This window comes from Protomyctophum bolini (genome assembly GCF_963924005.1).
Source record: "Protomyctophum bolini genome assembly, chromosome: 14".
NCBI lineage: Eukaryota > Metazoa > Chordata > Actinopteri > Myctophiformes > Myctophidae > Protomyctophum > Protomyctophum bolini.
This window is the reverse complement of record NC_137875.1, coordinates 30,957,759-30,982,409: the sequence shown is the minus strand read 5'-3', so window position 1 is coordinate 30,982,409 and position 24,651 is coordinate 30,957,759. Positions and strand designations below refer to the sequence as shown.

General features: G+C 42.3%; 1 protein-coding gene across 2 annotated transcripts in view; it reads left to right on the top strand.

Moving 5' to 3' along the window:
- Positions 1-24,651, top strand: part of phactr2 (phosphatase and actin regulator 2) — a 27,518-nt gene extending 2,867 nt beyond the window's left edge. Inside the window, exons 2-13 of one of the 2 annotated variants that reach the window (XM_080782305.1) lie at positions 5,011-5,196; positions 6,873-6,947; positions 7,768-7,908; positions 9,734-9,982; positions 11,390-11,951; positions 12,352-12,533; positions 15,102-15,258; positions 16,310-16,365; positions 17,911-17,972; positions 18,321-18,458; positions 20,679-20,755; positions 21,425-24,651. In XM_080782305.1, the coding sequence (XP_080638431.1) occupies positions 5,011-5,196; positions 6,873-6,947; positions 7,768-7,908; positions 9,734-9,982; positions 11,390-11,951; positions 12,352-12,533; positions 15,102-15,258; positions 16,310-16,365; positions 17,911-17,972; positions 18,321-18,458; positions 20,679-20,755; positions 21,425-21,440 (1,901 nt within the window). In that variant the 3' untranslated portion in view covers positions 21,441-24,651. The remainder of the gene's footprint in view (positions 1-5,010; positions 5,197-6,872; positions 6,948-7,767; positions 7,909-9,733; positions 9,983-11,389; positions 11,952-12,351; positions 12,534-15,101; positions 15,259-16,309; positions 16,366-17,910; positions 17,973-18,320; positions 18,459-20,678; positions 20,756-21,424) is intronic. The other variant, XM_080782306.1, reaches the window with a different exon arrangement.

Genomic DNA, 24,651 nt, shown 5'->3' with positions numbered 1-24,651 from the left:
TCCCTTTTCCCCTCCTCTCAACGCATCGTGCTGCAACTTTTGCTTTACAATAATGGTCACAATATGCCTGTTTTATCCTGTGAATTTTTGTTATAAAACCCTGTCAGTGATTATGGGAAGGCTTAATTTTCAATTATTTAAGAATTTTACTAGGTACCAAACCAAAGCAGTCTAAAGAACTTCTTAAAAAGTGATTTTGCCACTTTTAAATTAGAATCCTATTGTTCTATTGTTAGGAGGATATGTGAAAATGTGATATGTCTTTAAAGGACAACTTTAGTTTTTTTCAACCAAGGTTCATGTTTTAGGTTGTTATTAGAGAAAGTAAAAGATTTTTTTTTTTTAATTTGCTGCTTTCTTTCGTTTTAGGGATTTTAGCTGTTTTTGACAGGGGGCATTCGAGCATTGGGCTAAATATGTATTTTTTTACAAAATATTACGGCGATTTCTTTTTTTATTATTTACTATAGTCCTACTAGACAGTAGACACCAGGAAATTACATCTGGCCACAGAAGATCACAGGATCTACTGAATGTGAAGGAGGCCTACTGGGGGGAAGCCACACTGTGTCATAGGCTCAATATGTAGTTTGACACATTCAGTAGATCTCTTGATCTTTTGTGGCCAGATTTATTGGGGTCTAGTAGGACTATAGTAAATAATAAAAAAGAAATCGCCATAATATTTTGTAAAAAAATACATTTTTAGCCCCATGCTCGAATGCCCCTGCCCCCTGTCAAAAACAGCTAAAATCCCTAAAACGAAAGAAAGCAGCAAATGAAAATAAATGAACACTCATCTTTTACTTTCTCTAATAACAACCTAAAACATGAACCTTGGTTGAAAAAAAACTAAAGTTGTCCTTTAATGTAGACTGGTGGAGCTTTTCCATCTTATTGGAGACTAAGAGCGCATTGAGAAGTGTTTAATATGTAATATTTTCAGTTTCACAAGTCGTCCTCATAATAGAATGCTATAGCCTGGGCCGGATTAGCGCACGACATACACACGTACGCACGCGGAGTCGCGGACATGCGCACACACACACACACACACACACACACACACACACACACACACACACACACACACACACACACACACACACACGTCATGTTTTCTTCAGATTTTCTCAACCATCTCAGATCCTGGCTCACAAAAAATGCCTTGGTGTGAAAACCTGCATAATATATCATAGATTCTTGTGGACTTAGTCAAGTGTGGATATGGGGATCGATTGTTTCCTTAGTCCTGACATACAGGAAGCGATAGGATTGACCTAAACCTACAAGACTCAGACATTCTGTAGTCTTGGTGCACTAAAGCAGGCAAATGGCCAAGCTAACGAAAGGATTTCCATTTTTAATACTTTGCCTATGTGCCCCTCGAGACAGTATTAAACATGAGCCATATTGTGGGGAACAAAAACTTGGCGTGGAATGCTTTTAGCCTTCTCCCACTCTCTTCTTACCACTTCTATCTTGGTCCGCTACCTGATATGTTAGATTTCAGATTTGGCTACAGATGTGCATAGCTGAGTGGGTGCTTCATGTGTGGCGTCTTACAGTATTCCTGTTTCAGCTTCAAATATTACTGCTACATGTGGTGCTTCTATGGTCGAATGGTTAGAGAGCACTGGCCATATTCTATCCATATAACTATCCTGTTGAAGTCTGAGTAGGCATATAGTTTCACAGCAAGTACAAAGACTAATTGCTTTTGTGTCAGAACTTTGGGTCGTACCAATATTAGTGTCAGTTTAGAAGGATTGAAAGAGGTGGCGGTGAATAGTAAACACCCAAAGCAGTGTGGAGAGCACAGTAGAGAGGAGTTAATAATGCCACTTGAGGACGACAACTGGTCCTTTAACCTGAACTTGGATCATAGCTAGTTTACCCTGTTGACTGTCCACCTTGTGCCCACCACTGTAACCTTGTCATTAACTCCATCCTCACTTCTCCCCCAATCTCCCATCTGTTTCCTGTTAGTTTCTCCCTCTACTTATCAGACCACCTGTCTTTCCTCGTCATTTTAGCAATGCGTCTCCTTGAGGCGTTGCGTCCTCTCCTCTCCTCTCCTCTCCTCTCCTGGCAGTAACAAGTCAATCTATTGTGCCAAGTTTGTTCCCACTAGTGGTTTCATAGTGGAGGTTAATGGTGATGATAATTGCTGCTACTGATTTCCCTGTCATTAGAGGAGCTGAACACAAAGAAGCTGCTGAAATGCACCCATTGTAGTGATTTGATATCAACATAGGAACAGGAAATGGGCGGACTATCTGTGTGTGTTTGTGCTTGAGAAAAATTGGTGTCTTGGGAGAGAGTGTACTGGACTCTCTCTTCCTGATTCTCCCTGTTGGTTTCAGTCTTCATCTCCACGTTGTTGTTTTTGGTGGGGTCTCTAGATGCATGTCCATGTTTATTGTTATTTCATATAAATTGTACAAAACCGAATATCCAAACACACACCACAGAGGAGTTCTGCTTTGACAGCCCACTTAATGTTGTTTCTGGATGTGATGTGAAATGAAGAATGTGAAATATCTGATTTAATCAGCATTATACTTCCTTGCAAAACCAGGGGCAGTGAGTTCAAGTAGGGTCTTTACGTTACATACTGTAGGGGCTGTCTATTTGGGTTACACTGATGAACTGGCCAAACATCTTCGGATATCCTGTAGTGTCTGCTAAAGTAAAACTCTACTCTACAAATCTCTACCCAGGGCAGGCCATCAACAATCTCTACTCAGGGCAGGCCATCAACAATCTGAGTCAAAAGTCAATGTGTTAGCGAGCATTCGTGTGCATTAACAACTTAAGCCCCATACTTCAGTTGGCCGGGGATCCCCTAAAAGTCTATACTTGGGCCTCTCCTTTTTTCCCTCTACAGTCTTTTTGCTTATTTATGGGGTTCATCTGGTTAAACAGACAGTTTGAGACCTTGACAGGACTGGCCCCTCACATTGAGTCACTAGTGAAATCCATTATGTGACCGATGACATGCACGTCTCCGATTCTCTGTCCGTCTGTCCTGTGGCTCTGTCCATCATAACACGACCAACAGTAATTGGTACTATTTCCTATAGGGACTGTCCTCTGTGATAGATGTGTGTGAACGTTTGGAGAGGAAGTGAGGGTAGGTCTGTCTGAACTCAATACCCTGAGCTAGAGGAATAGTGGAGGTTTCTTATACTGTAAAGGTTGTTCTTTCTGAAGTTCATTGTTGCCCATTACAGTGCATACTGTACACTATTAGCATACTGTGCACAGTTAGTTCCGTTAGTTAATGTACGTGTACTACTGGGACGTTATGTCTTTTGTTCAAATACTATTTGTCAAATACTGTATAAAAGCCAATTTTATTACACACACAAATAATATATTGGTCTATTAGTGTAATACTTGATCCTATTAAACAACATAACGTATATCTTTCTGTATGTGTAGCCTACTATTCTATGTGCAGCATCCTTTTTGAGTGGTGCAACCACTCAAACAGCAATGTCCCTATGTCCTAACCTATGTGACTATGTCCCGATGTTTAGAGTACCAATAGGGGTGCTGTTTCACCATTCGCTTCAGACTGGTCTGATTTTTTAATGTCAGGTATGATCTGAATATACAGAATTTGAGTTCATCAAGATTTGCATAATTTAGATTTTTTTTTAAACGTTAGGTACTCCTGTCTATGGAAGAGTCCAGCATTTTCAGGCAAAATTGGGTTTAAAATAATCCAGGACACCAAACATTGGCGGTGCCGAGTATGGTTTTTAGCGTGAGATTTTAGTGCCATTGAAGGGAAACTGTTGAAGCAGAGACAGAAACCTCCCACTGCCTAAAGACAGAGGAAACAGCACACCTCCTCTCCTTCCTCTGCAAGGTTCCGGCGTGTAGGGAGCACACACACATAAAGTACACACACACACACACACACACACACACACACACACACACACACACACAAATAGGCAGACTTCTAACTTTCCAACAGGAAGGGGAGGAGCCAGTGAAGGACAAGTATCAAGCCAAGATACACACACACACAGTCACGCACGCACATATGCAGTCACACACACAGAACTATGGGGGAAAACGGTTTCCATGTCATGTTGTGTTGTTATGTATGATATTGGAAAACCTTATATTTTAAAGTGGACTAATGAAAAGCTATTATTTCACAGAATCCAATTGTTTATAACTTGTTGCAAATGCAAGTCACATTCTTCCTCCTTCACTATAACTTAAATACAGTAATGCTTATGCCTATATTTATGAAGTTGTCAATATTTGATAGTTATTGTAGAGATGTTATTGATGATATTTATTTTCCCTTTCCAATACCGATTCTGATACCTGCAACTTGCGTATCGGTATCGATCCGATGCCAGTGTGTAATAAATAAATAAAATCTAGGAATAAATGACAATTCCAATAATTAGATTGACTATTATCTAAATAGTACAGTAAGTGTAGCATCAATAATTGAAGTATTCAAAATACCAAATAACTGTATACCGTAAATGAAATATACCATGTGATAAATTACACGTGTGGTATTTGATTGGCAAGGTCTGGCATACTTTTAGACGGTATTGGCATCTTTTCTGATACTTATATGATATCGGTATCGGAACAACGCCAGATAGTTTGTTCCAATATTAAATCCACAAGAGAGTTAATTGTGACTGTAACGCCGGGATCCAAACCAAAACCAAACATGTAACGCTCATGCAAGAGGGATTCCACCAACGTTGGCCAGGGGAGATATGAGCTTATGAGCTTCAGGCATGGCTTATGGAAGAGAGCAGTGAGACCTGCACACCATGCCTGTTGGAATGCATTTCCTAACAAGTAGGCTGATTACTGACTTAACTACTGTCTGTGTGTGTGTGTGTGTGTGTGTGTGTGTGTGTGTGTGTGTGTGTGTGTGTGTGTGTGTGTGTGTGTGTGTGTGTGTGTGTGTGTGTGTGTGTGTGCGTGTGTGTGTGTGTGTGCGCGCGTGTCATTTAGTGGATGGACTGGAGAAATCATCCTCACTGGCCAACTGTGATGTGGTCGTGGGCAGCGCCACTCCGGCCCAGAATGCACCGGGCTTACGGCAGCCGCGTGGGAAGCTCTCAACGATAGGGAAACTGTTCAAACCCTGGAAATGGAGGAAGAAAAAGACCAGTGACAAGTTCCAGGACCTCTCCAAAGGTTGGTGCATGCGCTCCTCTACTCTATCCTTTTTGATTGAATGAGTGTACTGTATGCCCAATGGATTTGTCTCAATCGCAAGACAGTTTGTAATAAACCTAAACATATTAGTGGTGTGAACAATACCACTGTCTCATGATTCTTGATGGAGCTTTTAAAGTAATGATCAAGGATGATCAACACTACTGCACAAAGCACTGGTTGTGCACAAGATATCTGTCGAAAATAATCAAATAAGAAATCTAATCTCTAATCTTAGTCAAACCTAGCAAAAGCAGGAATTGTGACATTCTTCCATATCTCAGTTCTAAACATAGAATATTGCAAAGTGGAAAACATGTAACACACATCACTGTCATCCAGTCATGTGTTACAATTACACCTTTTTCACAGCAGCCATATTGACATAAAATAGTACAGTAAACACAGGTGTTACCAATGGTGCTAATTAAAGTTCAATTTCACTAGCAGAGCCAAAGTGCAATAGCATTACCTCGACTCCGTTTGACCTGAATGGAACAGAACCGTCATTATTATCATAGTATCACCTGTGTTTACTGTCTAATTGACTGCTGTAAAGGTCTATTTGTTTAAAATGTTGTCTAAATTGGGTTAAGGAATGAAAAGCAACTGAAGACAATAAAAGAACGCAAAGACTCTTCCACTCAGTTATCTGATCTGATCTCCCTTCTATTATGTTTCCATATTTAGGCGTCATACTTGCCTGTCTTGCCTAGTTGGTCTCAGGTTACCCTCCAGGTATAAAAGTTAGAGGGTAAAGTCAGGTGACATGACTCCTGTCATGTCTGTCACTGACATCTGCCCACTAGACATAGACTTATGATAGACATAAGAGGGAAAGACAGTGTCAAAGACAGTAAGAGAGATTAATGTGTGTAAGAGAGAGCCCTGAGGCTAAAGTCGTATACAGTCAACAGTAGAATTCAGAGGAGGTGACATATTATATAGTCAGGTTTTTAGCCTGTGCAGTCACAGCCAGTAACAGTGTTTAACTCTGGGAGTGTACAAATGTAAATAATTGTTTTTACACTAGCAGACTCATAAATGGGCAAATACTGAGAATGTTTATGTATAGGACTATAGGTCATTCATTAGTAGTCTTATCAGCCATTAATCGACTACTCCTCGTTCTGGGGCCCATGGCCCATCTTTTTGCAACCCATTTTGATAGTCTAGGGTGGCTCCGTGTAGAAAACAGAGTTAAGCAATTGAAATTACAATACAAGAGGAATTGAGAACAACGATCTGGGCTAATTCTCCTTCTACAGCACTGCCACCCAAGTGTGGAATGCCCTGACTCCTTCCCTCAAAAAAATCCAAATCCCTGGCATCCTTTAAAACAGGCCTGAAAATCCACCTTTCAGCATGCCAAAGGGAGAGGAAATTATTACCCCCCACCCCCTTATAGTCTAGTGACTACCCCCACCTCCTTATTATAACCCCTTTATTCCCCAACCTGTACATAGTTTTGGTATTTTTCCTATATACAGGTTTAATGTTTGTCTTCAGTTTACCACTTGTGTTCTGTTTTTTCCCCAGTTACACTTTGTTTCATGTATTCTTTTGTCCAGCTTATAATACTGTTTTAAACAGTGCTGTAGTATTCAGCACTGGTGAAAATGTAAAATGTCTGAACTGAAATGTTTGTCTTTCAGTTCTAGAGAGGAAGATCTCCACCCGACAGACCAGAGAGGAGCTCATCAAAAGAGGAGTACTCATCGCTGATCAAGGTTCATCTGCCACTCACCCAGTTATTCCTACGCCCAATAGAGTATTTTAGAATAACATTGGGTTTCACACTACTTTTGCCGGGGACTTTTTCAGAATAAAGGCGCTAGAGTGCCAAGCAGAAGCCTTCCATCCCCCCCCCCTCCCCATTACTACCTCTCTATTTAGAAGCGTTAATATTCCAAACGAGTCATAGTCATACATGACAAGTCATTAATTAGGACAGAACATCTGCGTTCTGATCAAAACCATGGAGAGCGCCGTAGATTTAGAGATAAAAATGGAAGTGAATGGCTGCACGCACATGCAAAACATGTCCAGGAGCTCTGAGTAAGGCCGATGTCAAAAAATAATTTCAGCGATCCTGTTTTATATCATTAAAAAGGACCTAAAGACGTGTATACATGTCTGAGGCACCCCGCGGTTTTAATTGAGACAACGTGTATACACGTCCTTAGCATCATAAGTTTCATATACCGTAAGCATTGTGGTCCAAAAATAAACAAACTGTCTCTGCGATATTGTCGGGGTAGTGGCTCTATCGTTTACGATAGTCACTTAGTCATATTTGATACAGTACAAAATGTAACTAATTCGGCAGCAGTAACATTGGCGATTTCTGGTTTGGTCCACATTTTGTCTGTACACCAAATCGATCCATTCTAGAGTCTACCTATTGGATTCACCAGCAGGTCTATCTCTAACTTGGTTACATTGAATAAAAGCCAGCAGTACTCCCATGTCCAGCGGGACTGTAGTTGTGAACCTCCAGAAAAGGAGATTATTGTATTCCAGATTAACACTCCGATTGTTCTCCTTCAGAAGAACCAGTCAGCAGTGAAAGCCTGAACGGCCATGCCACGCCCGACGCCACCTCAGAGGAAGTGAGAGTGGACATCGAGTTGCCAGAGACGCCCTCAGAGGAACACAACATTGGACCACATAGCACTGAGGATTCAACAGGTGACTGCAGCAATCCACCAACAATCTACCAGCTTCTGTAGGACTGTCCAGGGTTTTATTGAATCCAGGGGCATGCATGCTGTCTGAGGCCTTAAGCCAAATGTATGGTCTGTCACACAACACTGTCATGCATCATGGGTCACCAATAGGCTACACTTTTAAAACTTGGGGAGCTTGACCCTGTGTGCAGACTTTATTACTTTTGAATTCTGACTTCTGCCGAGCACCTGGTTTTTAGTGAGTAGATGTGCTTGCTTTAAAGTTTATTTGTTCTACTCATCAATAACAAACAAACAGGTTTATCACACTAAGGCTTGTTCGCTTGAATTATTACAAAGTACACCTTGAGATGGTGTGTAAATTAGGCTTTAGACATGGGCTCACCCATGTTATTACACTTTTATTTTAGAAGCCTTGGCTTTTATCTTAGCTAATGTATGGGTACAGTGCTCATTGCATGGTTTCCTGATACTGGATTAATGACCAGTTCTAGGTCAATGTAGTCGTTAGCAGGTCCTAAGACCAATTTCCACTAAATGGTGAACTATATTTAGATGTATTCCTTTTTATATCCTTTCTTATAGACTGAACTGTTAATGTACCAGCATTACACTGAATGACATTGGTTGCTCTTTGGGACTCGGGAGCCCTGACCTTGGCTAATGTGTTCAAATAGATATATACCCATTATAAGCCTCTATAGCAGGCATGCACAGGCCGAATAGAGCAATAATCATGACCTAATGCCTTCCCCTACCTCAGGAGACCAGCCACCGGTACCGGCACTACTATCTGATGCCGCTAAAGTGTTTTACTGTTTTCATCTCAATCCTGTTAGCATTGAACTCATAGCCATTAGGAGGCACCTGTTTGCCTATTTGTCAATATCCCAAAAAAGGCTGCGGTGTAGAGCATGGCAGACACATGGACATGACTAATGCACTAGCAGCCCGCGTGGCACATGGGTAATGCACCTGCGCTCCAGTGAACAAAATTGGCTGTGTTCACGGACGGGAAGACAGCAGGGAGGGTGGTCTCCGTTGTTGCACGAGTAACTGACAAACTACAAGTTAGTCAAGGAGCAGAAATAGGATGGACAGTCTCTACATGCATTAGAGACTACATGCTGAAGACATGTAGTGGTCTACATCCTTCCCAGACCAAACAGTAGGGAAAAGATTAATAATGAATTAACAACAAATGAATGCAGAATTCACTAGTAAAGACAAACACGCACGCACACACACACACACACACGTGTCTGCAGAGGTTAACAGTATGAATTAGTCCTTCCATGTTCAGAAAGCCCAAAACATCACAGGAAGCTAAAAGCTAAAAGCCACGTGGAAAATGTGTTTTAAACTGGCCTCCTCCTACAGAACTACAATTCCAGTGAGATGTTCTGCTCTACAGATCAATATCATTCACTCTCACCACTGGCTGTGTGTATGAAATCACTCCCTACTGCACTATAGTGATTACGAATGTAATTTCATCTGGCACACGACAGCAATGACTGGTGACCCGACTAGTGTTTTTTGTGTTTTTTATTTAGCAGTTGGGTTCACTATAGTCCCCTACACAGAGCTCCCTATTATATACACTGTAGAGGGGAAACTGAGTCAGTGGATTTATAGACAGCCTTTGTGCACCTCTCAGCCTCCTCTCTCTTCATCTCTTCTTCTTTCTATTAACTGCATACTTGTCTGCTGACCTGTTTGTGCTTCTTTTTTTCCCTATATCCTTAATCTGTCTTTTTTCCATTTTTTTGGGCTAACCTCCACCTCCTATACATTTTACCTCCCTCTTCCTCCACCCTGCTCAGAGAGACGCAGTACTAAACCCCTTCCTCGGGGTAGCCAGGCGCGGCCACGAGAGGTTGCAAAAAAAATGCACAGTGCCACGTTACCCGCCTCTTCCAAGCCTGTAGGCAGCACTACTACGAGCACTCCAAGGCACAGGGACGGTGCCTCAGGTGTTAAAAAGACAGCTAAAACTACAGGCAAAACGGGCACAGCACAAGCACAAGCTAAAACGAACCCTCGGAGTAGTAACAACACTAGTCGCGGGACTGGTAAGTGGGACCTCGGCTGATTGGGACTGGAGCCTGTATGTTTGTGTTCAGCCCTGTCTGTACAGTAAAATCCTCAGTGTTAATTTAAATGGAGTGACATGATCCCCCCCCCCCCCCCCCCAGCCTCGTCCACAGCCTCGTCCACAGCTGTTGTTGTATGATAATGGGGGAGGGGTTAGGGTTATGATGTCACTAAAGTGGTGTATTTCGATTGGGCCTTTTGGGACTCAAAGACTTTCAGCTTTCAGGAAGAAACAAGAAATACACAGGGAAGACATAATTGAATATAATAACCACACCTGGGAGTCTATTGGACTTAGAGTAATGTTAACTCCATAGACACATACAAAACAGAAAAAGGACAAAAATCGCGGCACTCCATGTTTAACTCTGAAGAACAAAACGTATCCTTACTCCTCCGAGTTAAATTAACACCCAACGATTTTCCTGTGTATGTGCCAGCAAGTCTGCCTGTTTGTGGAAAATAAGGAAGGCTCCAGACTCGCCATGCATCCCCAATGTATTTGTGAAACCATGTTTTTGTGACCCTCCTACAAGCTTGCGCTTCGCATTCGTGCAACTGTCAATTGGTTGTGTCCGTACTCCGTAGTGCTAGTTATTCCCCTTCCTGTAAATGTTATTTGAAAGGGCTTCATGTCAAGTGAGTAAGCAAAGGAAATTATTCCCTTTCAGTCTCTGTGAGAATGCAGAAGTAAAGAAAAGTATTTCTGTAGACACTTCTCTGTTTGGAAAAGACTGCAGTGATCGACTACATTCACGGTTTGTGGGTTGTGTGTGTGTGGACACCTACATGCATGGGTGTGGTTTCAATCCTGGCATGATGTTAGGCAAGATTTAGTCAACATTGGGGTATACGTTACTGTGCGTGCGTGCGTGCGTGCGTGCGTGCGTGTGTGTGTGTGTGTGTGTGCATGCGTGCGCATATTATTTCACCCACAGCATGGTTTAAAATATGTGATACAGACCCTGGAGTACTGCATCACATCACATTCTAGTCATCACCCCTGTCCCCAGGCTGAGCTTCAGAATACACAATGGGTGATTCACTGATAAATGCATCTTTAGATTTTTCAATCCTGATAGCATCTGTTTATCTGTGTATTAAATGTAGAAATTACATTTTAGTTACATTTTTTCAGACATAACATTATTAAGTTCTACCAGGATGCTACTGTGCACGTGGTAAGAGGGTATTTGTTACTTAATTACATGGGTTTTTTTTGTCCAACTCTGACATTTGACTTATTTCAGTAGAAATGGCTACATACTTTATACTAATTTTCTGACATCTGATGTGTTAGATTTTAGCATTTTAGTACTTTGAACTCTACAATGTCATAGCCTCAACCTATCTTTGGTTCTCTTTCTCTCTCCTATTATTCTCAGCCAAAACTTCCCATCCAAAGAAGACAGGAGGCACAACGAAAACCACCTCCTCCTCCTCCTCTGCTTCCACCCCTCGTGGAACACGGGTGTCCAATAAGGAGGGACCCGGAGCAGAGGGAAGGACCAACCGCAAATCAGAGACTCCCAGCTCCTCCCCTCTCTCTTCTGTAATCCCCAGATCCTCTCCGGGGGTCACTAGTGTTTCGGGAGGCCCTAGGCCCCGGGGGCCCCCTGCCTCAGCCACCCAGACCACCACACCTGTAGCGTCACCTCCCGGGGCAGAGAGGAGTCACGAGACCCACGCTGCCCCAGAGCCCCGGCCCACTCATGGAGCCTCCTCCTCTGCGGGAAAGGAGGTCAATGGCCACTCCGCGCCCACAGATCGGACTGCTCACGTTAACACTGCCACAGAGGACACCTCCTTCACGGAGGGAGAGACAGACGGCTCCTCGAAGGAGGAGAAACGGGGGAGGGCGAGAGGGGAGGGAGGGGACCAGGACGAGGGAGCGGGAGAAGATAAGAATACAGGTGGAACGGACTCTACTGTACAGAACAGCCAGAGGTAAGGATCTCTTGGAGAGACACTCAAGTTAATAAAAAATTATTCCCATGTCAAGTAAGAGGTTAGCCGCCTTACACATCTGTTAGAATTCAGCCCCAGGCCCTGAAGACCCATCAGGTCCCAAAATTATCACATGGCCAAAAAAAAACACTACTTATTTCTGAACACCTGTCTGACTCCAAGGCACCTTGTGGTGTATGTATGCACTACTAATTTTAAGATTCACAAATTGAAATATTGCAATCATCTTCTTGATTATGCAGTTGATTTCAGTTACATGGAACATTATCAGGTTTAAGCAACAGCTTAAAACCAACTGAACATTTCTCTGGAGCCTCCAATCTCTCTCTCTACTCTGTCATGTAGTTGACTCAAAATGTTTTGTAACTGTGTCCTCCAGGCCATCAGAGGTTGACACTGAGAAGAAGCAGGGACACCATGTGAATGTGGACCAGGCTGAGGTGACACTGATCCCTGACCAGCTGTCCCTGGGGGACAGCCAGGCTAGTGACTCGGACTCGGACGGACCAATCTTGTACCGCGATGAGGAAGAAGATGAAGAGGAGGATGAGTTCACAACCAGTATGGGACAAGCTTATCTTTTTTTATCATGGCATTGTATATATAAGCATACAGTAATAGCGAATCACAAAGAATGTCACACATGTCGCTCATAAAAAACTAATGTAGGATACTCATCAGCTGGAGATCTGCAACGTCATGTGTATCAGACTAGATTAGAGAAGAGTTTATGAGGAAATGTTACAATTTACGGAAAATGAACAAACACTTGCACACTGCTGGGCTAGAACTAAGAAAACCTTGAAGTTTCTGGCTACACAACCTTCGTCAGACAGTCTGATGAAGGGTGTGTAGACCGAAACATCACACTGCACTTTATGGGCTGTATTTTGCGTGTCTTAAGTACCAGGTCTTATTCCCTAACTTAAAGTAAACTAAAGACCTGGAGGCGTGATCAATGCTCTTTGGCCACTCAGAATAGCCAAATGGCATTGATCACGCCTCCAGGTCTTTAGTTTACTCAAGTTAGGGAATAAGACCTGGTACTTAAGACACGCAAAATACAGCCCCAAGAGTGCAATAAATACTTTTATTCAAACGGACCCCAGCAATGTTTTCCTTAGTATTATATTTCGCCCAATCTTAGTATTATACCTGCCCAATGTGCACGTCTTTTGTCATAGCCAAAATCAGGATGGAAGATGGGAAATGGTGCAGATCCGTGTTGATCACATGACTATGGAGATAGTGTATACCGAATTGTGTGATGAATGGATCAAATGTGTATGAGTAATCTACAGAAATGTGTTTTGCCTAAATCGGCCTCATGGTGGTGCTATAACAGGCCGTTGAGGAATATTTGGGACAGAGGTTTGTCGGTGGCATCCAGGGAGTGTGTGTGCAAAGTTTGGCATCGATCGGGCCAATGGTGGAGGAGATTAGCTGGTAACGGACGGACGGAAGGATGGACGCACGCGCACACGCACACGCACACACACACACACACACACACACACACACACACACACACACACACACACACACACACACACACACACACACACACACACACACACACACACACACACACACTGGGTGCAAAACATACTCTCTCCCCATGCCTTCGGCCTAGTGGAGACAATTAACCCTAGTCAACAAACAACAGGGTGAAGTAAATAGAGTTGTTGAGAAATCAATTATGTACTACAATGTAACTACTGTAGGTAAACATAAAATCTAAGTAAGTAGGTCCGGAATGTAATGGCTTAATGTCAGCCGGCAACACGCAGCTGAGTCCCCCTTGTGTGCTGGACCCCTGGGAGATGGATGCTGAGGTGGAGCATATACTGTACATGACATGTGAACAAGTAACCAACATACATATGCCTATTAGAAGTTAGAACTAGAACCAGCATCTGATACATTTGGGCTAGGTTTCAGCCTGATCCAAGCCCCATTGACTTCCATTATCAAACACTTTGAATGTTGCCCAGTGTGTCTAACGCTACCTCCACATTGTGCCGGCCAGTTTGAAAGAGTCGCGAGCGTGTCGGCAGGAGACTCCCGACGAGAAGCTCCCGTCGCTTGCCGAACATGTCCGGTCGATTGCCGATGTCGGGAGTGACCCTATCCATGTTGTAGGGATGAGGGGGGTAAATTACTTTACTCCACTGTAGAGTGGACTTCTAGTCTGCTCGTCATGTTTCAGGGCTGACTACTGGTGTAGTGTGTGAACTAGATACCATATTCTCAATATCAACTCTCAATTAATATAATAATAATACCAATCAATCAACTCCAGTCTCCAAATCAACTCCAAAGCAAGACTAGCGAAAATTATGCTATCTTTGTTTGTTTTGGTGTGAAGCGCCGTGTTGCCAGATTCTGTGAGTGAAACTTTTCTTTTCTTTTTTAAAGATATTTTTTGGGGCTTTTTTGCCTTTATTTAACAGGTGACAGTAAGTAGACAGGAAAGGGGGGGGAGAGATGGGGGGAGGACATGCAGCAAAGTTTGTCGGGATCGGGACTCAAACCCGCGACGCGCTGTAAGGCTGGCTTACCAGCCAAGGTGCCTGGACCGCTGAGCCACGGCCCAGGCCGAAGCCCCATCTCACTTTGACAGCTATCTTGACAGCCTGATAGTGACTCAGTTAGGTTGAGAGGTTTAAATATAATCTGTTAGAAAATGACTGATTACCCTGGTAAATTAATAATTTTGATTATTTTATCAAAATAACCTCTTAAAATTTTAAAGACTTTCTAAATAAATGTTTTAAACCAGGATAGGCAATTTCCTGGTTCAATCACTCCAAGTTGTCAATCAATAATTTGATTAGTAACTGCAATTTAATTACTTTCTATTTAACATTAACTGATTAGTCACATTTATTTTGTACGGTGATTGTATAACTTCATTACCCTTTTCATCTGACTCTTTGTCCTATGGTCTTTCTTTCTTTCTTTAAATTAAGCACAAATGTATTCAGATGCCACTTTTAGAAGCCTCCTTCCCTTTGTCATAGCTGTTACCTGCAGGGTTACTAACAGCTGGCTGCCATGTAGAATAGATCTCATTCCAATAGCTCCAGAAGCCCAGGGCCACATTTCCCTTGTGTATCTGCATTCCAGGCTCCCTGGCTACAAAGATCCGCCGGAGGGACACACTCAACATCAAGCTGAGGAACCGGCCCAGCCAGAGAGAACTGGAGGAGAAGAACATTCTGCCACGCAGCTCAGAGACGGAGAGACTCGAACTACGACAACAGATAGGCTCCAAATTAGTCAGGTACAGTGCTGCACACACCATGCAGGAAACCATACCAGTCAAACCCAGACTATAAGACTTTAATTAGTCAGGTACAGTGCTGCACACACCATGCAGGAAACCATACCAGTCAAACCCAGAGCGTGGCCGTGGACACGTACAGTACATAGTACACACACACATGAATAACGGACGAAGAAGTTTACCGCCGCCACATGACTGCTAGCGTCCCTAGTCTAGGCATGCCATAATAAGCTATCAAAATAGCAGATCGGCAAGTTCACTACGTCTCGTAACCTGCGTTGCGAGCTTGTAGATACAGAGAAGGGGGACAAATATAAAGCCCTGGAGGACAGCGGTCAAGGACGTACAGTAAAGAGTTTCCAAGGGAAAATATTTTTTCTCTCTGTTTTATGTTGGAGTGATGAGCTGCCGAGTAGTGGCACCCAGCAGGCCTTTTCATTAGCTGAAAAATGGTGGTTAATAAAAACATGTGTTCGGGTGAGTTGCTCACCCGTGTGACATCATGTTGAAGTTTTCCCAACCACCTTATCACCTAGAACTGGAGTATGAATTGGCATTTAGGGGTTTACAGTAGGTTCACACACACACACACACACACACACACACACACACACACACACACACACACACACACACACACACACACACACACACACACACACACACACACACACACACACACACACACACACACACACACACACACACACACACACACACACACACACACACACACACACACACAGACAGACATTTCAAAACTGGTCACAATTATCCACAGCTGTTAAATATATTTCCTCTACAGCTGCATTGTGGCTATTTGATCACTGTTGGCTTTGTGCATTCATACGTAGTGAAGTGGACCAGAGGTGTTGCGATTGTTGTGTGTTTTGTAAACACGTTTAATGTGAATAATAATTGGTGTTATCGTTTCATGTTTAATTTGTTTCCTGCCTCCTGCCAGAGCCTATTTTATGATTGCAAGATGTTATGAACGAACCCAAAGTTACGATGAACATGTAATGATTTGTCTTTATTCTCTCGCCAGGCGTCTGAGTCAGAGACCTAGCACTGATGAGCTGGAGCAGAGGAATATTCTGAAACGTGAGTTGCAGTGAATTGAGTTTGAATATTCTTAAGCTCACATCTCCATGGCTTTCAGTCGTAGCCTCAATGCTACCTTTACATTTTACAATGTTCTTGACAGCGAGAAGGTTTTTCCTTTTGTTTCTTTTCAGCAAATAACAAATGTTGAAATGTAAGGCAAGGTAAAATAGCACTGTTATAATTTGTCTTTTTCTGGTCTGGGCCTTATCAGATCATTTCAAGATACATTTAGGCTTTGAGCGTAACACATTTTGTTTACTTTGATTTTGTTCACTTTCATCGTGTTGTTTGACACGCACAAAGCATAAAATGACCTTCATGGTCCACTGTATATATGATTTCGGGTGTGACAGTACAGTACAGTACAGGGACCCCTGGGGTCCCCTACACGGTAACTCTGTCATTTCTCAAACGTTTCGGATGCGGGGCGGCTCGCCAGAACCGGGCTGGCACCCTGGGCGCGTTCCTGTGGGCCTGGAACTTCCAGGGACCCCCACGCGGAGTTGCACCACTCACTTCACACGGGTGTGATTTTGAGTTCTGTTTGTGCACAGATGTCCCAGGAGGAACTGCAATTTACTCTGCTGGATCAATGTCATGATCAATTGTGAAACTGAATCAATTTGATTTGATTTGGACATGTTACACTATGAACACTCTGCTGCTGGAGGATTTCTTTAGCTACTTTTTCTATTTTGGGGAACGGTGGTGTTGTTGCTCCAGGCGCTTTTTAAATGGGCTTCGCTTTGATATAATAATATGGCTTCATTGGGTTTGGTATTGGAAACATCTATTTTCCACAAGGCCTGACTGAACCCATTTTGAGATTGACCAATAATGCAATATTTGTTGGCTTCATGCGTTTCAAGTAAAATAGCAACCAACCTCTTAGACACGGCATTTGGCCTGCAGTAAGCCAAATATTATGGACTACTCAGTACTAGTCACTACTGGATGGTAACGCATTTAAATTACAGACATCCACTGTAATAATCGCAGACCATTACCGAACAATATGACTAAGACTGTGGCCACAAAGACAATGTAGCATCAATTATTTATGACAAAGCAGTAAGATGTGTTAAAGGATTGGTTACCATAAACTAGGACAAAACACATACACAGACAACTAAAAGAAAAGTGCACAGTCGTTCTTGTGGGAAAGCGGACTTAGTTGATTGGTAATTCTGTTATGAAACCCAGATGGCTTACTGGTAAACCTCTGATGGGACTACTACAGGGTCAAAGTTCAACCAACATCCCAGGGTCCCTGGCTGAGCCCGTCTGTCTCCCAGGACTCCCATACATGCACACAACCACGTAGATGCACATGTGAAAACACAAGAAGAAGAACATGGAAAAATGGAAAGAATGTAAATTGAATTTGTGTTTCTTAAATGTTAAGCTCTGGTCATAAGCAACCTGAAATGCTTTTGTTTACATATTTTACAGCAATTATAATAGGTGTGAACAGAAAGTGCAGTTTACTGTATGTACTGTCCCTTGGGATGTTGACTGACCCTGTTGCTTGTCTGTCTACAGACAAGAATGAAACAGAGGTGAAGGAGGCCTTTCAAGAGATTAAAAGGAGACTTTCCAGAAAGGTACACACACACACACACACACACACACACACACACACACACACACACACACACACACACACACACACACACACACACACACACACAGAGAGAGAGTCTATATTTAGCTTACATTATGGACCCTGTTCATTGTCTGTTGTGACTCATGCAAGCAGGGGGGGAAAACGCACAGATTACGCTGAATTACCACCATCTAGTGGCCAGAGATGGAATTGTACAACCAGTTGTCAGTGATGACAGAAAAACAAAAACATGATTCAAACATTGCAAATGAATATTGCTCTATTTCCACCCTACCACAACCAAACCCCACCTTCTATCAGTGACGTTCTCTCTGTCTCTCCATAGCTAAGTGTGAGGCCTACAGTCGCAGATCTGGTGGCTCGGAGGATCTTGTGTTTCAACGAGTACGTTGAGGTGACCGATGCCAAGGATTACGACCGGCGGGCAGACAAACCCTGGACACGGCTCACCCCAGCTGACAAGGTACCCCCAACTGGCCACTTTATTTCATTTTAGATGTCCTTGCATCTTAAAACTAATTCAACCTTACCCAAAATGACAATGCAATGGTTCCAAAGGATTACTCAGGAACTAATGGAGAGAAGCGTTTATTTTCCACTATTAAACGTTATTAAGCTATATCAATATTATATAGAGGAATCTCACTACTTTGAATCACATAACTAGATGTAAACATGGATCAGTATAGTGGAAAATGTAAAGGTTTTTATCCTCAAATATCTTTTAACCAACATGATGTGTGGATTATTTGCAATTCAATTAAACCTAACTAAAATGAAACCTAAATACTAGTAGAAGGTATTGTTGACAACTCACTCAGATTGATGGAGAAAGAACATGCAGAAAGAATGTGAAAACACTAAACAGCTGCTAATTACTTTTAACTTCACAAGCCTCTTCAAGACAGGGAGGGAACATTGTGTTCATGTTGCTCATGCTGCCCCCTGCTGCACAGGGAGGGAACATTGTGTTCATGCTGCCCCCTGCTGCACAAGCACATACTGTAGAACACCACTGAACATGAACTGATCCTGTCTGTGTCTGTGTTTTTGAGTGGTAAAACCACTCCTATAGACAGCTATGTGTGTCCCTGGGTCTGTCCCTGGCTGGCTGGGTCTGTCCGAGCACGAAAATAGCTTTTGATTGGTTTTCACAACCAAGTGTCACTGTTGCAAAAGCGCGAGCACACACACACACACACACACACACACACACACACACACACACACACACACACACACAACTGTACTGTATGATTTGGGGTGTTGCAGTACAGTACTGTGACCTACAGTACAGTAGAGGGACTGTACACGTTCCTCTGGGTCTGGAACTCCCGGCGACCCCCCGGGGACCCCCACAACGGAGTTGCACCACTCACTTCTTTTTACCATTACCATTTTTACCGTTGTGCCATGCCAACTTCCCAAAATAAATGTTGCATTATTCACTGGTCAAATTTTATTTATGACATTTAGGCATTACATTAATCATGTAAGAGAAATAAGTTGGGCAGCTGCAGGATTGATATTAAGTCAAAAGAATGCCATCAGATGCTAAATACAAGAAAAAGAAAAAGATGAACCCTCCTAAGTGCAGGTATGTTGCCATCTGTGAACAATACTATACTACTGTTTATTTGCCTCTTTTTTTGTCCTATTTTTTGACATTACCAACATTCATCAAGAATACACAGCAAGCAATGAACGTCACTCCCAGATAATGCTCATTCACAGTTCAACCTTTGCAATGTATTTCCAATTCAACAGAGCACAATAGCCACAGTGGTACCAGCACAGCAGCTGAACCTCCCACAATTGCGGCAAACCAACGCGCTGTTACGCACACAATACAAGCCACACAACCATAGTCATCAACAATCAACAATAGTCCCCAATGGACAAGCCTAAAAGCAGGCATAGCCACTTGCCCAAATGTGCCCAAAATGAGCTGACCTCATATTTGTCTATGGCCGTTTTTAGCCCAAGGTTTTTAGCCCGTTTTTGTGCAAAACGAATGCATGGAATGGATTCAGAATCACGAAAACCCCCTAGTTTGACGTCACATGCTACTTAAAGCAAAAGGAAAGTTTGACATTTTTGCCTGCCATAGGATGTTAATGGTAGGGTCACAAGAAATCCCTTTACAAATAATTTCCCAATACTTTCAGCCGGTCAGCAAGTAGATTCATGAATGTATGTATATAGACAATATTTTAGGCCAATAAAAAAAAGACTATATACGAAATGTCCCACCCGTCGGGTGCCGGACTACTAGGGGACATGGGGAGAACATGCAAACTCCACACAGAAGGGCCTTTTCGCCATCCCCGCCCCGGGTATGGGCACTGATGACGCGGAGGATAGAGCATGTCCAAAGCGTCCCCAGAGGGAATCGAACCCAGGACCTTCTAGCTGTGAGGCAACAGCACTACCGACTGTGCCGTGCCACCGTACATTTATTTTTCACCCTGGAGCCAAGGTATGGCAGCTTGGGTTTAAGGTTTTGTTAAGGTCATCTAGCTAGGGCATGTAGGTACGAACACTGTAAAATGTTGCGGGTTAAGGTTAGGAACTGATTACAGACTATGGAAGATGCTTACAGATTGTGTGTGTGTGTGTGTGTGTGTGTGTGTGTGTGTGTGTGTGTGTGTGTGTGTGTGTGTGCTCTCTGCCCCCTGCCCAGGCTGCTATCCGCAAAGAGCTGAATGAGTTTAAGAGTCGAGAGATGGACGTTCACGAGGAGAGCAAACATTACACCAGGTAATCACAACAATCCATTTAACTGGTAAATACATACTTACACAGTATGCAATGAGCGTCTAAATTGCGCTTTGTTAAATAATTGTGCAACAGTTAATCAAACTAATTCAAAATATTTTTTATATAAATTACAAAAGTAGCTGAAATAGCAGATCTGTGTCATAGGCCATTTTATGTGACACCATTATGAAGTATGAAAGAGTGCACAGTTAATCTGACAAAATCTGAAACAAGCTCCCAAAACAACTTCAAGTCATAGGAATTCATTATTGGGCGAGTACACACGCAGTGCTACAAATTAAAATGCCGAAGCGGTCAGTCTGCTAACCGTGCGCGGATAGGACTGATCTATGGCTGTGTATTTGGAATACATGAAATGTATATCACAGACTTTCTAGCGCTAACAAGTTAAGGGAAGTCCATTGATTGGCATGCATACTTTCTCAATAGACCGGGACGTCTATTTGCATATCGTTTTTTAATTCATAAAACATGTTTTAAATATTTCATGTAATCATCGAGCCGTACCATTGATCGCTCATTTAGCACAAAGAATGACAAGTAAAAATGTAATGCACTTGTCCGGAAAGATGTATTACTTGTCCCGGACAAGCCTTAATGTCAAGCCCTGGATATGTTAACATGAAACATTTGTGTCCGTGTTTACAGGTTTCACCGGCCCTAAGCATGCTCAGTCCAACAGGATTTCAGGCCAATAAATTCCAAAGGCCTTGGCTTCTACCTTTCTCCAGCCTTCAACACCCCCAGTGCCCCATTTCATTTGACTTTTCTTTGGGATTCCACAGCCACTGACGATATGTCTATCAGGCCACGGTTGCAGGTTGGACCTAGGATGTCAATGGATACTAGCCACAATATACACATGCACCCGTCTATGGTCTGAGCTGTATAGGACTCTGGTTTGGACCAGTTATTTATTTTTGAAACCTCCTGGGCTTAAGTTTATGTTTCCGGTTCACTAGGCTTCTTTTATTTTTATTTAAATGTATTTTATTTTTTTACCCCAAGATCTCCATTCACACGAAGTGAGGAAATGGAGAGGAAATGACTTAATCGTCAGTCTGGGTTGTGGATCGGCCCCAAATACTCACAGAGATCACATGCTGTAGTGCAGCCTATAAGTGAAATGTGCATGCACAACGTGTTGTACAGTAACTGTGCTGCACAGGGGCTTGTGGATATCAGCTGCCAATCCTGTGGCCAAATATGGACATCCTCTCAGAACAGGAAACTATGTTGATTGGATTGATATGTGCTGATGTCAGAGAGAGAGAGTTATGTTGAAATGTGCCTATGCTGTCATTGCTGTGTGTGTAATGTGATGACATCTTTTAAAGTGGACTGCCACTAGAGGGTGCAATGTCATAATTTAGGAATGTAAGCTCTGGGAAGTGTTTACTGCCAATGCCAATGGATCTGCTTAACACAATGTTTAGAATAACGATGCTCATATGTCATATGACGCCAGTTGTACTGCTATGGAGTTACAGTACATGCAGTTACTAAGGGTAAAGATTTAGAGCCTAGACACATACCATGGATCTACTCAAACTATAGGCTTACATACTGTGGTATGTTTTAATTTTTCCATTTCAGGCACTCGGCTGTACCAATATTTATTAAAGCACCTTTTGAAACGGGTTTAAAGGTGCCATACAGTGAACATTACATTAAAAACATTAAAACTGCACAGAAGGCAAACACATATTACAAAAGAATTGCTTACAAAACAAGTGAGTTTTGAACAGCTTCTTAAAACTATCCACTGCAATGACTTAGCATTTGTATAACTAAAGGAATACAGTTCCTTGGGAGCGACAACTGCAAAGGCCCCTTAGTTTAAACTAGATTTTGGTATAGACAAAAGATAGTACAAACAGAATGACCTAATCTTAAGTCATAGACCGAAGACTCTTTCCTGTGATTCATAATGATTTGAAATGCCAAAAGTGGCTCCTGGTATTTATCTCTCAGTGGCATGTGCCTATGTTTCCTATCAGCTTTAAATGAAAGTGACAGGCTTCATTCTTCAACATCCAACCCTCAATAACATTAACCCATTTTGACCTGAGATCAGATTCTAAAAAAGTCTTCTACATCCTGACAGTTTTCTGAAAAAGCTATGCTTCTATGTCAGTGGTTCTTCGATTTTTCAAAAATAGCAGACCTATACAAGCTCGTAGCGCGCCACTCTGTGGCGCTCTATGAGCTTGCAGATCTGCTGTTTTTCAATAGCTAAAGCATTTGGGTTAGCACACCAAAACGGGTTAAACAGTACTGCATCTCAATTTGATTAGATTTGTTAAATCTGTGCGGTAATAAGAGAAAGGAGATGATTTAAATATCAGGCTGTTCTGATGGAAGTTGCCATTTCCATAAACATTCCCTTTGTGGTGAACCTGCGTTCACACACTAACCCACCGATCAAATATGTGCCTCTTGTTGCGCAGTCCTCTGCCATGTTATGTAAAGGGGCCTCCGGGTGTCAGTCATCCACATAGCATTTCAAAGTTTATTTTCTCGCACATGTGATGCCAACATGGCGGTGTCTCTTCTCACAGTCGATGCAAACTTGTTAATCTCATGTGATCTAATTATCTTGCAGTCACTTTGGAGGTTGTAACACTGCACGGTCTGTTTCTCTTGCTTGTCTGTGCCAATTAGCATACAGCAGGCAGCCATGACTCCTCTGTTTCTGTGCCATTTGTCTGTTCCACACCACCTATATTTTCTCAGTCTACAGTATTCTTGTGCAAGTCTCACAATTATAAAGAAAAATTCGAGAAGGAAAAATAAATTATTTACATCTTAGTTACATCTTAGTGTCAAAGTGTGAACATCCTAAACCCTCCTGCAGTGGTATAGGGACAATGTGGTAGTTTCAAGACTTTTGGATCAAATCCGGGTTCCCAGAGCACAATGCAGTGTGCAAAGAAGGCCACAGATTTATGATGGTGCCTACATACAGTAGCTTCGGAATGCACAGGTTGTGTGACAGAGATTTGAATCTGGGAAGCAATCAATATGTGTCAGACGGCTGCCGCCTGCCGGATCGAGAGTGTTTGCTGGAAATGTATCTCTCTCTCCCTTTCCATCTATCTCCCGCAGCACGACTTGGAGAAAGTCTGTGCAAAACATATCTAAAAAATTGCTTTAAAGGTGTAATGTAGAATTGCATTTTTATTTTGTAGGATATAATATTTGAGCTTGGTGAACCTTGATTAGAAGGAAGACATTGCAAGGGTATAAAACTACCTTGCCACCTGTGGTTCTAACAACCCACCTTCTTAGAAATTGTGATTTATAAGGGGGGGCTCTGTCCTCTTTTTAATGTTCGGAGATTGTAACACAAGGTGTACAATATCGGAAGAGAAGCAACAGTATTCAGTCACGTTAATATGTATCTTGTTATATAGTATATTGACTATTTTGTACAGAATGTCTATTGAGCATGTGCATACGTTGAAATCAAGTTTACTGCCAAGATACGTTAATGCTCCTATGTGAATGTTTTAAGCTATGATTTTAGCTCTTTGATGTTTCTGCATTATTTGATTTTTTGTTGTTGTAATTATTGTCCCCATATGATGTGTTGTAGGGATCATATCAAGCAGGCCTATAACAGAAATGTGTAGATCTATTGCTATCGACCATAGCCTACCGATAAAACTGGCTTCCCCAAAAAACACTTGAATCAGCCACAGATTTCACATTTTGTTGATGGTAATAAATCCATTCAGTCATCAATGAAACAAATGTAGCCCATCTTATATTGGATACCATAAATAGAACATTGTCAACTGATGTCACACTGGAACTTGACTTTTATTTTCACTAGGACCCAATGTATTAAGACAATATATTCCTCCTTTGAA